At 40.4% G+C, this 17,687-nt stretch overlaps 1 protein-coding gene and 1 long non-coding RNA gene across 18 annotated transcripts in view; one reads left to right on the top strand and one right to left on the bottom strand.

The window, feature by feature from the left end:
* The window catches only part of nrxn2b (neurexin 2b), a 702,762-nt gene extending 698,533 nt beyond the window's left edge, over positions 1-4,229 (top strand). For 16 of the 17 annotated variants that reach the window (XM_055007810.1, XM_055007808.1, XM_055007809.1 and 13 more), the window contains one exon: positions 1,056-4,229. In XM_055007810.1, coding sequence (XP_054863785.1) covers positions 1,056-1,957 — 902 coding nt within the window. In that variant the 3' untranslated portion in view covers positions 1,958-4,229. The remainder of the gene's footprint in view (positions 1-1,055) is intronic. The other variant, XM_055007811.1, reaches the window with a different exon arrangement.
* LOC111582717 (uncharacterized) overlaps positions 1-17,687 on the bottom strand; it is a 98,458-nt gene that overhangs the window by 36,609 nt on the left and 44,162 nt on the right. Inside the window, exon 3 of the long non-coding RNA XR_008600622.1 lies at positions 4,932-9,950. This is a non-coding gene — a long non-coding RNA (uncharacterized LOC111582717). The remainder of the gene's footprint in view (positions 1-4,931; positions 9,951-17,687) is intronic.

Below are 17,687 nucleotides of genomic sequence, written 5' to 3'. Positions count from 1 at the left end.
CATGAATGAATGCACCCAGTAACCTTCATTTAACAGCGGGCTAAAAATCTGATTACATAACTGAGGCTTGACAAGACATTCTGGCTCATTAAGATAATATTTTAACTGTTCATTGCCCCATGTTTATGTGTGGTGTTTGGGAGGGAAGTGGGCATGTGGAGGAAAAAAAAAAGGGATCAGTAGCGTATAACACTGTCTCTTGGTGTGATGTAGTGAGCACTGAGGGTTTGGGTTAGAAATTAGGGGCATCAGTTTCCTGCAGCCGCTCCTGAGGGTTTGCATACAGATGAAGCTAATTAGAAATGAGCCATAGAAACTACCATGCCCAAAGGGGGGAAAATAGGATTGAGACAATTCTTCATGAGAATTTGGGGGCATGGGAGGTTGGGTGGGGGTGGGCACAAGTGAATAATTCACTCTAACTTTTGACATTCTGATTATTTTTCACCAAAAAAAAAAGAGGAGAGGAGGTAAAGAAGGGGGGGAAAGTTGTTTATCACTATCCGAGAACAATCTTACACAGCTTTCTTTTTGTAATTTTTTTTTTCATGCAAAAATCATGCGGCCAATTTGTTGATGTAAGTGACCTGAACCTCGTGGTTTGCTATCTTATTTAACCAATGACAGCAGAAGCATCTGAGCGCTAGAGTAGTCAGCAGTAAGTAAAAGTTAGCAGTGAAGGATAGGCTGTGTAGATGTTAAGTTGTTCAGTGTAATTTGTAGTCTACTTTTATCCTGTGTTAGTGATATAACATGTAGGTCTATGCAGCATAGGGAGCTAGGTCAGAGCAGCCAGGAACAGGTGCAGGATAGAGTATTTTCTTACATCTTGTACTATATTTGCAGTTCAGCAGAGTTAGTCAGCATATTAACTTCTTAAATAGAACAGACTAACTAAACTTATATAACTAACCTCATGTTAAGCTGTAGTGCTGTTCTAATACTGGTGTTGCTGTATTCATTTGAACTGTTATTCTTTTGTTGACCTGGAGGCGGTCTCTCTCTCAGGTGGTCTCTAACACTCTTTTTCCTCCGTTGTCTCTTTCTTGTCCTAGGAGGTGAATTAGTGTTGCCCATTATTACGGTGGACTCCCTAGACCCCCCATCCATCGCCACCCGCTACCCAGTAATCCCCCCGCCCCCCACCACCTACCGCCCCTTCCTCACCCTGCTCGAAACCACCAAAGAGTCCCTCCCCTTACCCAACGGCCGGCCCCCCTGCCCCCTGGACCAGGAGGACTGCGAGGAGACCATCGAGGTGTCGGCGTACGGCTCGGGGGAGATGACCGAGTCGGATGACGAAGACTATTACAAAAACTCCCCCTTGGTCACCGACAGGACTGTCCTCCCACCTCCGCCGGCCGTCGAGGGCGGCGTCCAGATCCCCCGAGACCGCCACTTCTCCCGCTTCCCCAACTCCCCCCGCCCACCTCTCTCCTCCACCCCCACGGCCAACCCCGACCAGCTCAGCCCGCGCATCAAGCCGGCCGGCGGCGGCGGCGGCAGCAGCAGTAGTAGCAACAACAACATCCCCGCTGGGAAAATGAACACCCGGGACCAGGTGCTGCTGCCGCCGTCCCACCCCTCGTCAGATCCAGGCCACCGCAGGGTACCGGGAATAACCTACCCCCCAAATTTCCCTCATGTTCCCACTCCAGACCCCACGTCTCCGGAAAGAGGGCTCCCGGGCGCCGTGGAGGTGCAGCAGTCCAGCAGCACCACCGGAATGGTGGTGGGCATCGTGGCGGCCGCTGCCCTCTGCATCCTAATTCTGCTCTACGCCATGTACAAGTACCGCAACCGCGACGAGGGCTCCTATCAGGTGGACCAGAGCCGCAACTACATCAGCAACTCAGCCACGCAGAGCAACGGAGCTCTGGTGAAGGAGAAACAGCCGAGCACTGCCAAGACGGTCACCAAGAACAAGAAGAACAAAGACAAAGAGTACTACGTCTGAGGGAGTGCCGCCGTGACACACAGAGACAGATAGCAGACGCACTTAGAAAAGGAAAGAGACAAGAGAGAGAAAGAGAGAGGGGGGGGGAGAGAAAAGGCAGTACATGGAAAACGGCAAACATACCATAATGGCTAATTCATTTAAAACTCAGTATTGTCTGGTGGTCATATGTGCAACCAGTTCCACTCTAATCAGAGGGAGGCAGCAAAACAAGACGACACGGTGGCATAATGGTTCTGTTCTCACCTTTCAGCATTGCTTTGATGGATCTGACTAAACCTAGATTAAATGTTAACCATTGCGTGCATTTAAGGAAAGGCTATTACACCTCAGATCCCAACACATACCGTGCCAACAACCGTATAGCAAATGCTGATAAAACAGTGATTTATTGGTTAGCATTTGACAGGTTATTTAATATCCTGAGTACTGTAGGAAAGAACCACCATCAGTATTTGTGTCAAGGTCTGTACTTCACTCTGAGGCGAGCTTGTGGTGTACGCCATCACCTTAGACAGTATCAACATATTGTTTTCCAACCGGCCTCGAATTAGCAACCTGACATCCATCTGTAAAATCAATATACTGCCAACTTACAGAAACACCGTGTCAAATCCAGCTCTCCCACACCTGTAAGCGTTCCACATCTCTGATCTCACACCTCTCATCAGATCTCTCTCTCTCTCTTCCTCCCATTCGCCCGTGCACTCTGTTTCTCTCCTTGTCTATGGTGCCCAGCAGCCGATGCAACGTAAACTCTGCCGTGTTTCAAGCATGTAGTATTCATTTACGAAAAAGAGATAAAAACTGTTTTTCTTTCTGTGGAGTTTAAAAAACAAAAAATATGATGATGATTGATGATCATAACAACGTTAAACGTAGCAACTATGTGAGATACCACCACTCCAACCTAACGGATGCTAACTTGTACGTTTAGCCGCCAAAAACTTGTTGAGGCCAAAACCCCATTGGTCATCCTTTGTTCCAGCAGATCTGTGTCATGTGTTTCTGGGGCTCCAAAGTCGCCCCCTAGTGGGCCAGCAGAGAAACTGTTACGTCCTTACAGTTACTAATCACCGAAAAACAGAAAAAACCTCCAGCAAACAAGATGAACTCTGTTCTATATAATTATAAATATATGTATAGACGTTGCAGAAACCTATGGACCTAAATTGTGAGCGAGTCTAGAAGCGAGTTCGCTGACAAAGCACAGCGAAGACGGACTTTAGGATTTTTGACGTCGGAACAGTTTCACCACTCAGTCTCCCGCTCCCCAGACCCCCGTCCCTCTCATGAACAGTTTGGCTGATGGAATGCCTCGCTGCAAGACTCAGTCACTTTGGTTCGCTCTTTTCTTTTTCTTTTCTCTTTTTTTTTTAAAATATTCTTTTCTCTGGAGAGATGACAGACATTATAGGGAAATTCTGAATTCATCCTTGCTGGAGTTCCACTGTGGGGAGAGATACCTTGCAGGTGAAAAAGCAACTGTGTCTTTCACCCCTCTCTAGCCTGACTGGACTGATGGCAGCCAATGGGCAAAAACAAACTTTGTGGGAAGAGCACACAAATAAAAAGGTGAACGGCAGTTCCCTGGAAGATGTACAACAGAACTCTAGTATTCCAATTTTCTCAACTCTATTAAAAAAGAAAACTGTACCATGAAAAGAAAAGAAAAATCCTGAAAAAAGTTTGTGAAATGTCTAAATATTTGACTCTCATCCCATTACTAAGAGAAATGTGTTTTCCCTACTATCATTCCTGTTTGGAGAAAAAAAAATGACTATGATTCTGGGAAACTGAAATTTCTATGTATTTTGTTTTGGTAATTGAGCAAATGTGATTTGGGTTATGCACATAAAAACCGCGCATTCTCCTTTTTCAGAGGAGAAAAGTTCCTCATTTATTCCATACTTCATCTGTCATCCTCGATCTATTTTTTGTCCTGCATCTATTCCTTTTTCTCTGTATGGCAGATTGTATGTCCCCCATACTCTGTGGAGAAAGCAGGCTCTATTCATCCTCCAGTTTTTTATTTGTTTCTTAACTATTTCTGTCTACATGGCAAGAGCCAAGATGGCAGCCGTTTCATTTGACAGGCTCCATCGATTCAATCTCCTGCCACGTTTGTCTGGTTTCTCTCTTTCTTCATTCCAAGCATACCCCTCCCAGTATCTTCCTGTTCTTTCTAAATGTTATTGTAAAGTGTTCCAGTGAGATGACTCTAAATATGTGTACATTAACAGAGGGAATACACTTGGTTATATACTTCTTACTCCCTGTGTGGCGTGGTCTGTTTATCGTCTCCCTGTCTTCTAACTTAGTTTTAAACATCTGCACTTCTTTTAAACAACATCATATTAGTACATCTGGTTTACAAAGCTGCTGCGTGCAGAGTTTGACCATCTCTGACTTTGGCATCCCCGTGGTAATGCTAAAAAAGAAGAAAAAGACAATCAGACAGCTGAGGTAAACGGGCTGAAATGCTAAATACAACTGGTAGACTGCAGCAGTTTTTACTAAGACTGTTTTGTTTTTCTATAGAAAGTAAACTTATGGTCATTTAAGTTGAAATATGCCATAATCAAGTAAAATTCTAGATATCATGGCTTTAAATCCTGACATGTTTTACAGCTCCACTGTGGCTCTACTTTCGCAGTATTAAGTTTTCAAAATTAGTCGAGTATTTACAGAAATTACATAATTTTCACTCACTAGTAGAGTAAGAGTATTTTATATTGGTATTTATTAGTAAGCACAACATTTTATCACAATAACATGTTTCATTTAAGTCAATAGTGATAATTATTGGTAATATTTAGTTCCCTATTTTGTATTAAACACCAGCAGAAAACAGGTTTCATTTCAGTTTGACCGCTTCACTTTGAATTTTGCCATTTTAGCTTTCAAGGTACTCAATGTCAAAGCAAAAAATTAAAAACAGACACATGAATAAAGAATAAAGGAGTGATCTTACCTTCAGAAAAGGTAAATAAAGAAATCCCAGAAGCACAGGGAGGGAAACCAGGTGAGGACGCTGCACCACGTTGAGGTTCAGGTTCAGAGTGGCTGGCCTGAACCGGATATCACTGAAGGGCCACAGACTCCATACGCACTCCGGCATCAAGTCCATCAACCTTCGGGTGCTGGAGGTCCGTCACTTAGGTGATGAGGCACCGGGACCATGGCGGGTTTTAGACCACAGAGCTCGTCTCACAGGGGAAATAACCAGTCTTTGCTGACCCCAGCCTCCACCAGGTGCAGACAGTGGAGATAGGAGGCCCAGGTATAGGCAGAGTAGAACGCCTCAGGAGACCTGCGTGGGCGCAGCACGAGAGACACGAGGCAGTGATACGCTCTGAGATTAAAGAGGCAGGTGTATGCAGGTGTTCTAAAAACAACTAAAAGTGTGGCCCGCAATTTCTGTCAAAAATGGCACCTATTCTCAAAGTCCGAACTCACGCAGACATGATCCATGCATTTTTAGGTATCCAGCGTGACTTACACTTTCAGGTGTTGTCAATACCTGCAGTTCACCACAAATAGACATCCATGTCACAGGAAAAAACAAAAAAAAGCTACAAATGACTTCAGAATGCAATATCATCACATTGTTTTCAGTATTAAAGAAATCCTGTGAAAGCTGTTTGTACATCCACTGAAAGGAGGAGCTGCTAATACCTACTTCTGCACACTTCTAATGGTGCCAATTTGCTAAAATGATACAAATACAAGCCAAAACAAACGGGGCTCAAGTAGTAACCCACAGCTAACTCACTGGCACTCATTGATATGAGGGGGCCCAAAGTGTCAGGCTTAGAAAACCCCTGCTGAGCATTAGAGTGCAGTCATTCTTTCCTCAGTTAGAGAAAGTGCTTGCTAGCATGATATATACTCCAACTGTTGAAGAAATTTCACTCTTAGTCCTTCAAAGTTTGCTGCAGTGGGGTGTTTGCTGGTATTCTGGCATACGGTGGGCTTACCAACAGATTATGAGTCTGTGAAGGCAAGTCGAGCAAGAACATTTGCAGAGACCACATTTTATAGGGGATGATCAGAGGGTAGGGAGGGGACTGTATGTAAATACAAGGGTGAATAGTGGTTAATTTGGTTGCCAATCAGTAACAGAAGGTAATACATCAAAGAACAAGAGGCGGTTGAATCAAGGAGTCTGGCAGACAAATGTAAATAGTGGTGCAACATCAAAAGGTAAGAGGGGGTCTGACGGACAGCAACAAATAATAAAAGATAAAAGAAATGCGGATAAGATAAGATAAAGTTCTTTATTTCTCCCCACTCCAGGGGAAATTTACATTGTTACAGCAGCTTATGTAACAGTAGACATAGTGATAAGAATAAAATAATAACAGAACAATAGTAATAATATTTACAATATATACAAGGGTGACAGATGAGGGTAAAGTGGCTTAACAGAAAAAACAGAAAAAATAAAACTGGGATATATAACTGGGAAATTGAATGAGAGGTAACAGTAGAACTACTATTTTCTTCATCGCAGAGATCAACAGAGAGATTTGGATGAGCAGCAGGACCAGACTAGACCACAATGCTGAAAAATCAGCACTGATGAGCTGACATGAAAACAAAGAAGCCATCAGGTTCACCAAGTCATGCAGGCTTTCACTTATTCCCAGCTTTAAAGAGGCTTATGCTAGCACCAGCTTTTTAATACATTTACTTATTTTACGACCTGCCGAGGTGCTGCTTACTCTCACATGCACAGCTGTTTTCCTGGAGTCTTATATTATAGGTGTTGCTTTGCTGTGATCCCACAGGAACGCATGAAAAACATCAGCACATCTAATTTTAATCCTCACGCCTGAACAGATTTCACAATCCTAAAATATGTTTCTTGGTCTTAAGGGCTGCTATTTAATTACGCACATATCCCACACAGATTATTTCCAGCTCAGTTACTGATTAGTATTTTCATGACTCCACTTTTGATGAGTTTTAGTCAGTTGAGTTAGATCATCACAAGTCCTCACACCTCTGAAGGAAAATACTTCTAACATACTGATAAGGAGATCATCACAAGTAGTCAATCAGCTTGGTGAAGATGTTCTAAAACCAAGGTAAAAGCATGCTAATGTCCCAAACTTTGAAGAGCAATCATACAACTCAAGCTTAGTAATCACCAGCTCTCCAATCAAACATGCCGTTGCAGGGACTTTACTTCGTTTTAAGACTGCTTTTGAAAGGCAGAGGTAAGTGCTCTAATGTTGTACCAGTGATTTTCTCATGACATTAAAGCTAAAAACAGATTCTAGAGCTGTATGATAATGGCTAAAATGACATTCAGTATTATTTTCTGATCAGTACTGAGATAGAAATTATTCACTGTGATTATTCCATTGATTTTATGTGGGGGGAATTATTTTTATTGCTTTTTCACACTTAAAAAAACAGCACTTCCATGTTGTACTACACTCCTGTCTACACACAAATCTTATACTGAGGCCTAAAACAATCTTCACTGGAATACAGTACATCCCTAGAGGCAAAATGTCTCATTTGCAGGACATCTGCTCATGAACAGACAATACAATTTACGAATATTCCCTAAGCGCCTCAGATGCAGGCTATGATAGATGCTAGCTGGCTGACTGTGCACAGAGAAGCCTCAAGTCTCCACTCGCTTATTACTCAGACAGGTATGTGACCAGAAATGATTTTGAAAGGAGTAAAATAGATTGTTGGAATATCTGAGCTGAGTAATTTGATCCATATGTGGAGTTTTCTATGAGCAGACCATTCCAAACATTAATATTGCAGTCAATCATGTTAATTTAATGGGGTGAAGTCAAAATTGTGATTAATATTCGATCAGATGCACAGGCCTAACTGATTCTATTTTAAGGAGCTATGAGACTCTCCGAGCTCTTTTTGATCATCTAAACTGTGGGTCTTAAACTCACATAAATCTTTATATTTGTGTTTACTGTCTGGGGGTGATGATTTCAATTAATGACTTACAATAAATGCCCTTACAGGCTTCTCGCTAAAATATGATGAAAAGCATTCATAAAACCAGAGGAAAAAATCTGCCTGCATCTCTCTGCAGTCGGGGCAAGAGCCACAACTTGAGAATTTATGGTACTCAGACACATTTGACAGGCCACGGTCTACAAGTTGTCCACTGAATCAGGACAAGGACAAGCAAGAAACAGGGCACAGTGAGAAACTGTGCAGCTGTTTTAGAAGAATTGGGTCTTTTAGTGAATGACGGGGGATAATATTACCTTCTTAACACAGAATAAATAATATCAGCAATAATATGCACTTGGGTCAATATATAATTGCGGGACTTTTTGTATCACAGTTGATATTTTTGCTGTTTTCAGGCCTATAATCAACATGGTCGCCTATAACCAAACACAACATGGCATTTTTACAGACACATTCTTCTAAATATTAAATATACAATTGAGAAAAATTGAAATTGAAAGTTATTTATAAAGATATTGTAGTAAACATGTTGACATGCAATAAATCCACACTTGACTCAGCTCTTCTGTAGGCTCAAACCACACCAGGGATCCCACGCGTCCTGGAAAACCTGGAAAATGGTTGACCAATTTTCCAGTCATGGAAAACATATGGAAAATGAGAAAAAAGGTCAAATGTCCTGGAAACGGTTAACTTATCCTGGAAAAATATTTATCCTCCCCTTGTCAATGCAAACAGGTTAAAAGTTATGTGCATGCATGTCTGTTGTCACCTTATCTTCTGGGCAACATTAAGGCATAAAATATATGGCAGCGGTAGATCTGAGGTACATGTCGGTACGAGGACTAACTGTAAAGCTTTATTCTTTCTGGAAAAAAACATCTTTGACCTGCCGTCCCTGTTCAGCTGTTTGCTGTGGAGACCTTTGGAAGAACATCAGATTTTCCTCCTGCTCATGGTAAGACGTGCAGTTTACTGCTTTAAACTTTCAGGAATGAAGTGTTCATGGGTCCGTCAGTGGTTGGTTTGTTCTGTGATGAGGAATGAGGAACCCGGATTATTACCCAGATTACAATGAGGGTTCTACTATGGAAACAGTTTGACATGTTCAGCTGTTCTTTGTGTGAAAACTCAGAGATTTCAGGGATCAGAAGGTGGTTTTCAACTTTCTTTGTTAACTTTCTGCTTCAACTTTAAACTAAATTTCCTTCACTAACCCCGCCCTCTGGACTTCCAGTAAGCTGTGTTCCTATTGGCTGTCCAGGTGGCTGCTTGGTGTTATCAGGAACACCTGAGCAGCTCAGTGTCTTCCTGCTTTATGTGGCTGCAGACAAACATTTCCTCTGTTTCTCTTCACCAGTGAACCGGGTTTGGCTCCTTTGCTTTAGTTTGTTCTTTAGGCGTTGGCTTGCAGCTTCCAGCAGTAAAATCATCTTTAATGTGTTTCTTGGTGTGTTTTAGGGCTTTGTACTGGATAGTTGTCTTGGTAAATGTTGTTCTTTAGCCACAGTTAGCACATGGTGCTAATGTGTGCAGTGATTAGTGGATTTGGTGCAGCTGAGTTGTGTCTTTATCTTGGCTGTAGTGAGTCTTGAGAGGTTTTTGGTCAGACACATTCTGTATTCTTGTTTGTGAACCAGCATTGGTTGTCCAGAAGGTAAGAGTTCCTGTCCTGATTCTCTGTTCTCAGAGGTTCTCTGGTAGGCTGCAGGAGACTTTAGCGTTTGGGTTGTGCTAGTTTGGTTTTTGTATGGTTTCATTTGGACGACTATCTTGAGGCCCCTCCATGTGGTTTAGTGAGGTTTTCTGCAACAGTTCTACAAAGCAACCTGCAGCAGAAGAGACTCTGAGAGTTTTTAGGAAGTTCTGGAGACCAGACTTTAGAGCAGCAGAAACATTTGTCAGCAATTTGAGCAGGAGAAGGTGAGCTTCAGAGTAGAAATGAGAAGGAAACCTTCTTGACCTGTGTGGTGAGGTCCTGTACCAAGAGTTTGAGCAGGTTGTGAAGAGTCTGTAGTTCTTTGGTCTGAAAGCACAAGAAGAGTCGACTCATTGAAGGAGAAAACAGGAGATATTGTTGGTTCTTCTGTCACTCTGCAGTTTCCAGTTTCCTTAGACTGAATATCAAGTTAATATTTTAAATGATTTCCCTTGAGCCCAAGAAGACTTCAATAAACTCCCTCCATCCCCTGGACCCAACATGTTTTATTATGATGCAAATAATATATATATATATATATATATATATATATATATATATATATATATATATATATATACATATATACATATATATATGTTTTTGAGTTTAATCATAGTTTTAACATAGTTTTTTTTTCTCTTTGCTTGTTTAGTTTTGTCATCTGTGTGAAAGGTTTGAGACAAATAAAGTTTAATTGATAAACTGAATAATTGACTAACTCATGATTGTGACAACAGAAGCATTTTCATTGTGATTTAAGGTTTTGTTTCATTTTTATGGTTGGGTTTAAAATCTTAACAGAAAAAATAAGATTAAAAAAATAAACTACATTAAGAGAGCAATTAAATATAATAAAACAAAGACAAAAGCATTTAATACAATAAAACTAAATTAAACACTAAAACATTAAAAAAAATCCAGTTAATTAAGAATACTAACATTAAAGATGAAATATTGAATTACATAATTAACATTAAAAAATACACAGAATTTAATTACAAAATAAATAAATTAAAAACAATTACAATATTAACCATTAAAGACAAAAGATTTTAGGTAATTGAACCTTAAAAAATTACCATTAAACAGAATATTAAACATTAAAAAAGACAAAACATTTAATTCAAAAATTAAATGCTGAATTTGAAAATTGAATCTTAGAAAAGACATTAAAACATTAAATAGGAAATTAAACAATAAAAATACAATGAAGCATTTAATAAAAAAATTAAACATTAAAAGATGATAAAAACCTTAAAAAGCAAAATCTTAACAAATATTTAATCCAAAAATTAAACATTGGGAAAGAAAGGGAAAATTTTCAAACATAAACCTTAGAGAAGTTTATGAAATGTTTGAAAATGCAACAATTAAACATTAAAAAGACAAAACATTTAAAAATCAAATCAGACATTAGAAAAGACATAAAATGTGAGAAAAGAGCAAAACTGAATATTTAAGAAGAATCAAACTAAAGACAAAATATTTGAAAAGACACCAGTTGAATTTTAGAAGATCAAATTAAACAGAAGAGACAATAAAACGATCAAAAATAGCAAAAACCGATAAAAAGTTTGTTCAGGATTTCTAAAGAATCCACAGGCTAAGGTCTGAGAAGAACTCGGATGTTCTAAATGTGAAATCAAGACTCATGGTCACAAGTTTTATGGCTTATGTTAACAAGAGAGTTCAAACTAACAGAGAAGTACTAAGAAACTTTTAAAACTTCAGTCCTCAGACTGTCTAAAGGTTCAAACTAACAGAGAACTACTCAAGAACTTTTACAATTTCAGTCCTCAGACTGTCTAAAAGCTCAAACTAACAGAGAAGTGCTGAGAAACCTTTAAGATTTCAGTCCTCAGACTGTCTAAAGGTTCAAACTAACAGAGAACTACTCAGGAACTTAGAAGATATCAGTCCTTGGACTGTCTGAAAGTTAAATCTAACAGAGAACTACTGTGGGACTGAGAAAATTTCAGTCCTCAGACTGTCTGAAGGTTCAATCCAACAGAGAACTACTGTGGGACTGAGAAAATTTCAGCCCTCAGACTGTCTAAAGGTTCAAACTAACAGAGAACTACTCAGGAACTTAGAAGATATCAGTCCTTGGACTGTGTGAAAGTTCAATCTAACAGAGAACTACTGTGGGACTTAGAAAATTTCAGCCCTCAGACTGTGTGAAAGCTCAGGTCCTGAGGACTCGGGAGGTGTGGAGGCTTTGGAAAGTCTTGGAACTGATGGTTCCACCCTCCAGCACAAAGGCTGAAGTCCCACCTCCTGAGAAAAACGGTCGAGTCGAGACTCGAGTTAAAAAAAAAACTCGAAAATGGCAAAAAATAGATGATAAATGCGCAAAAAAAAGAAGAATTAGCATCTGAGCGAGTAGCTCAGGAGGATAAGAGGATAGACTACCAAGCGGAAGGTCGCAGGTTCAAGCCCCGCCACCGGCCTTTTTCTTTCTTTGTCTTTGTCAGGATTTTGAGAAAATTTAAGAAGTGTCTGGTCTTGAACCAGCAACCTGCAGCTCCATAGGCAAATCCTTAACTCACTGAGCTACAGATCAGATAAAAAGAAATAAATTCGTCGTCCCTTTGGCATCGTAGTTGCTGACATCACCACATGGGTGGAGCCAAGGCGGAGTCTGGGTGGAGTCAGGGCGGAGAGTAGGCGGGGAGGTGGGTGGCGGCCTCCCCCCTCTACTCCCCCACCTCCCACCACCACCCACCACACCTTCCCCCGCCTCACAAGTTCTTCGAGTCGCCACGAGTTCTTCGAGTCTCCACAGGTTTTACCCAGTTTCTGGAGTTTCCACGAGGTCGGAGGCAGAACAAGTTGTCATGAAGAGGTGTTGAAGTCGGCCACGATGGACTGACTTTTTACAGCAACTAGAAGGAAGACCACTAGAAGAGCAGGTCTTTAACCACCATCCATAAAATCCATGGAGTTGCTCCAGAGAAATGAAGGGACGTCAACTTTTATCAACCTCCATCCACATGTTCAACTTCATATCTTTACTTGGAGATTTTTAGCACCACAAACCTTTAGTATCACACTTTGTTATCATTTATTAGGACTTTAATGGAATCCACCAGCAGATTGAGTTTTTGTTGAGAAATTTTATTCTTGTCATCGTGGGACTGCAGTATTTAAAACTGTTCCTTCTATTTGACCTCATGTTTATTAGTTTTAGTGGAGAAAGTGATTTTGTTGATTCGTCTCTAATAAACCATATAATAAATTGGATTAGTCAAGAAAATAAACGACAGACAGAAAGTAAGAATCTTTTACTTTGTCATGTTATAAAATTGTATGTATCTTGTAATGTTGGAGTAATTCAACCATATATGTTGATAAATACATTTTCTTTGTGATTAATCTGTTGATTGTTTTATCCAGTAATTAATTTCTTGTTTTGGTTTATAAAATGTCAAACCCAAATATATTCAGTTTACTGTCATAAAAACCAAAAAGATTTCATTCATGATGCAGGAATCAGGCAGTTTTCCACTTTTTATCTTAGTTTAGTTAGAAAGATAGTTGATAATGTGTGAATTGTTGCAGCTTGTGAGCTGTAGAAGGTTTTAATCTTTGGGGCCGAGTGTCAGAAAACATTTAGAAACCAACATCAACAAAACACTCAACAAAGATTTGAACATCATCAAAGGGAAATCCAACTTTTGCATGACAATGCCTAATTAAAGGACATTTATTTCCAACGTAAATGTGTGATATTCATCCTCTGGAGCTTTCTCTTCACATCGTCTTCCACCTGGACTGGTTTCGTCGGGAGCATGTGCAACAAACATTTGAAAAACTGCACTTTAACATCAATGAATGACACTGAAGTTTAATCTCTACATAAATGAGACTGAGTCTGGATGTGCTGCTCTGTCATTAACTCCTAAGTTTAGGGAAAGTTTAAACAAAAGAGGACAGTTCAGATCAGACTTGAGAATGAGCTTATTTTGAACAAACATCTCAGACTTTCTGAGCTTCAGCACCTACAGCAAGATATTTTAACAACAAGCAACTCAAGAGATCCAGAAGTTGGAGAGAGTTAGCTTTAGCTGAGCCAAAGAACATGTGGGATGCTAACCTAGCAAACATTTCAGACTTTTCTCTGTGAATTCTGAGAAATAATTTCCTATTTAATGACAGAGCTACACATCTTAACTCAGTCTCATTAAAACAGACTCTAATTCAGTGTCATCCATCCATATTAAAGTGCACTTACCCAAAATGTTTGTTGCATGAGCTCCAACAAAACCTGTCCAGTTAGAAGGCCACTTTGACAAACAGGAAGTGGAAGATTCCAAGCAGATTTATAGAAGGGGGAACGGGGCTGTACTAAGTGTGGTCGAGTATAGAGGGGTGTTTTGTGGGTTTTTAAGGCTGATAATGATTATTAGTGAGACATTTGGAGTAGATATTCATTTGCAGTAAATGAAAGTGTTTAAAATCTTGGAGTTAAACTTAGAAGAAATTTAACAGAAAACTTTGCTGTTACCGTTTTGTTTTTTCGTGTTTTACAGATGTTAAGTTAAAGGAGTTTTATTTGTGACATATAATCAATCAAATCACTCCAGAAGACAGAGCGATCACAGGTAGATAAAGGTTCAGAGTCAAAGTAAATGTATTTATTACCGGTAAAAAATAAAATACCAATAATCAGAAAATCAGTCAGCCCACAATTACTGCAATTCTACAATGTATGTCTCTTTCCACACTACTTTATATTAAATAACTAAGAAAGCCTTGGAGTCTTTTCTTCAGGAGGAAATGACATCATATGGAGCAGGTCATGTGATCTGGGATTAACACACTTCCTTGAGAGGTGTTTTTGTAGTGGGGAACTTAGTTGAAAGTGATGCAATTTGTTATTTTCCATACAAAATTTGATATATTGGCAAAAAAGAAATATCTGTCACGATTATTTCAACTTAATAAAAAGAACACAATCAAATCTATTTTTAAATAAGCTCATTTTATTATTGTTTAGCTAATTAAAAGGTGATTGTTATTAAATTTGGACGGTTATTTGGTTGACATTTTAGTGATATCCGATCATTAGACATTAGTTATCTTCTACTTTTAATAAAAATGTATGCCAGACATATCCCATGGACTTCAAAAGTCCCTCAATTATATATTGACCCACTTAATGTTTCCTTCAAGCTACATTTGTGTGACCAGAGAGGAAGAAGCTCCAGCACGGCAGGTTTCTGTGTCACAAAAATTGTTTTAGTCAGCTACTGCATGCCTAACTAAGTTTTTCCAATACAGACAGAAGCTAAGAATCATCAATTATGACAACAATTAAGTCCGCAGCCCCAAATCAGGGCCCAAACAGCAGCTTTCAAAGTCAAAGAGCTGACAGTCTCCTATAGCGGAGAAGGCACGTCAGGTCAGAAGTGCACCAGGAGCATGTTCTCATTTTCATGAAATTCACAGGGTTATGCACCGTCAAATCGTCTCCCAGGGGTCAGACTGTCGAGGCAGAGTTCTACTGTACTGCTCTGAAGTGTCTGAGAGAAAAACATTCGCCGCAAATGACCTGAACTGTAGCACGAAGGCATGTGGGTGCCTAAATTATGCTGCACGCCCAGTCACAGCACAGTAATTAGGCACGTTCTCGCTTTCCACCAACCGCCGCCCACCAGATTTGGCTCCCTGCAACTTCTTCCCTCTTCCCCAATATGGAATTCAAGCTGAGGGGTCACCATTTTGGCACAGTGTAGGAGATTCAGCGCCCACCAAAGACGATGCTTGACATGCTTATCTAATGGGATTTCCGGGGAGCATTACAAGTGTGACAGCATCGGTAGGAGTACTGTATCGCCACGCAAGGAGACTACTTTGGCAGCCAAATTTAAATCAGGTGCAGTTTTGATGTTTGTCGGCACAGTCTCAGAACTTTTTGGCCACAACTCATATGACTGGCATATGATTGTTCTAAATCTGTCAGCAGCTCTGTGAGGCTGTACTTGGCGCAGGAACATCAAGCTTTGAGCTAAATGCTTAACATGCACATTGGTTTAGCATGTCAGTGTATTCACATTTGCTAAATACCACAAAAAAAAAAATAAAGTACAGCCGAGGTTAATGGGAAACTCTTCCATTTTGTAGTTTTGTGGATTGTAAACGAAAGTATTGGACACCAAATTCAAAAATTAGTTTGACAGACGGAGCATCAACAAAGTTATTGGCACTATGGGTGCATTTGCTAAATTTCATGGCAATCCATCAGACAGTTGTTAAGATATTTCATATAAACCAAACAAAAGACAACCTTATGGGGGTGTTAAGGGGATCATGCACCTCCGGGTATATGAGTTTCACTACAACCGCTACACAAAACGTCTTGACAATTGACAATTTACTAGTTTCTTGTAGCTCCTGCAATTCAAATTGGTCAACTGAGCGGCTTTGTTATTCCTGGTGTCACGCTAGTCAAATAGCATGGCTAAAAAGAGGCTTTGCACACACAAGCAAACAAATGCCCAGTCTTACACAGTGCCATAGAACACAGCATACAATCACAATGACAATAATTCCAGATACAGAATGCCTGTCTGTTGCTCTGTTGACATGGCAATGTATCATTGCTGGCGCGTAAAATGGCCACTTCTCACACGGCCCAGCACACCATGCGTTCATGAAAACCATGAGAGTGTATGATTTAGCAATAAAATAGCGCAGTGGGAGCAGATGTTTATGCTCGGCTGACACAGGCGTATTCCCTGTATCCCTGCATCTCAGCTGTCTTTATTCACATGAAGACAAGCTGTCTGAATGCAATATCTCTGCTCATCAGAGTGCACATAAAATACAAACTAATGACAACAAAGTGGTCCGCACCTCCATGAGATTAACTGCAGCCAGCACTCAACGCACGACCCAAAGCAGTGCGTTTTGAGCAAGACACGCATGATGGGCTAATGAGGCATGTTGAGCAATTAATACACTCCCATAGACACCACTGAAACACCTGGTTTAATGATGGACCAATTAAACAGTTCTCAATTCATGAACTGTAGTTTTCCACCTGTCCGGACTGCACATTTTAAACATATGTGCACGATCAGCCACAACAATATAAAACCACCTGTTTAATATCGTAAAGCAGCAAGGCAAGGGGCTCCACAGGACCTCTGAAGGTGTCAAGGCACCAAGATGTTATCATTGTTGTGGTGAGGTATGGTCTTTGGGGACTGAATTTGTTTGTTCAGCACATCTCCTGGATGCTCAATCAAATTTAGATCTGGAGAATTTGGAGGCCACGTCAACACCTTGTAGTCTTTGTCTTGCTCTACAAACCACTCTTGTACAATTTTTGCAGTGTGGCAGGGTTTATTATTCAGCTGAAAAAGGGGCCACTGCCATTTTAATAAACATGGAGGGGTGTTTGTGGTTTGCAGCAATGTTTAGAGAGGTGTTGCTTGTAAAATTAACATCCACATGAATGTTAGGACTGAATGTTTCTCAGCAAAGCATCAGTTTTCCTCAGCCAGTTTGCCTCTTCCCCTAGTAATCAGCACACCCGGCTACTAAAATGTGATTCATCAGATCAGGCGACCATCTTCTATAGTTCCATGATTGTGATGTGTCCATTACAGGCACTTTCAGCGATGGACAAGGTCAGCATGGGCCCTGTGTGTTGCGACGCCTTTCCACCATAGCCAGATTTAGGGTTTTCAGTTATTCGTGCTACCGTAGCTCTTCTGTAGGCTCAAACCACACCAGGGATCCCACGCGTCCTGGAAAACCTGGAAAATGGTTGACCAATTTTCCAGTCATGGAAAACATATGGAAAATGAGAAAAAAGGTCAAATGTCCTGGAAACGGTTAACTTATCCTGGAAAAATATTTATCCTCCCCTTGTCAATGCAAACAGGTTAAAAGTTATGTGCATGCTTGTCTGTTGTCACCTTATCTTCTGGGCAACATTAAGGCATAAAATATATGGCAGCGGTAGATCTGAGGTACATGTCGGTACGAGGACTAACTGTAAAGCTTTATTCTTTCTGGAAAAAAAACATCTTTGACCTGCCGTCCCTGTTC

Source organism: Amphiprion ocellaris, chromosome 23, assembly GCF_022539595.1.
Source record: "Amphiprion ocellaris isolate individual 3 ecotype Okinawa chromosome 23, ASM2253959v1, whole genome shotgun sequence".
NCBI classification, from domain to species: Eukaryota; Metazoa; Chordata; class Actinopteri; family Pomacentridae; genus Amphiprion; species Amphiprion ocellaris.
Note: the sequence above shows the minus strand (reverse complement) of the source record. Positions and strands in the feature narration are given on the sequence as shown.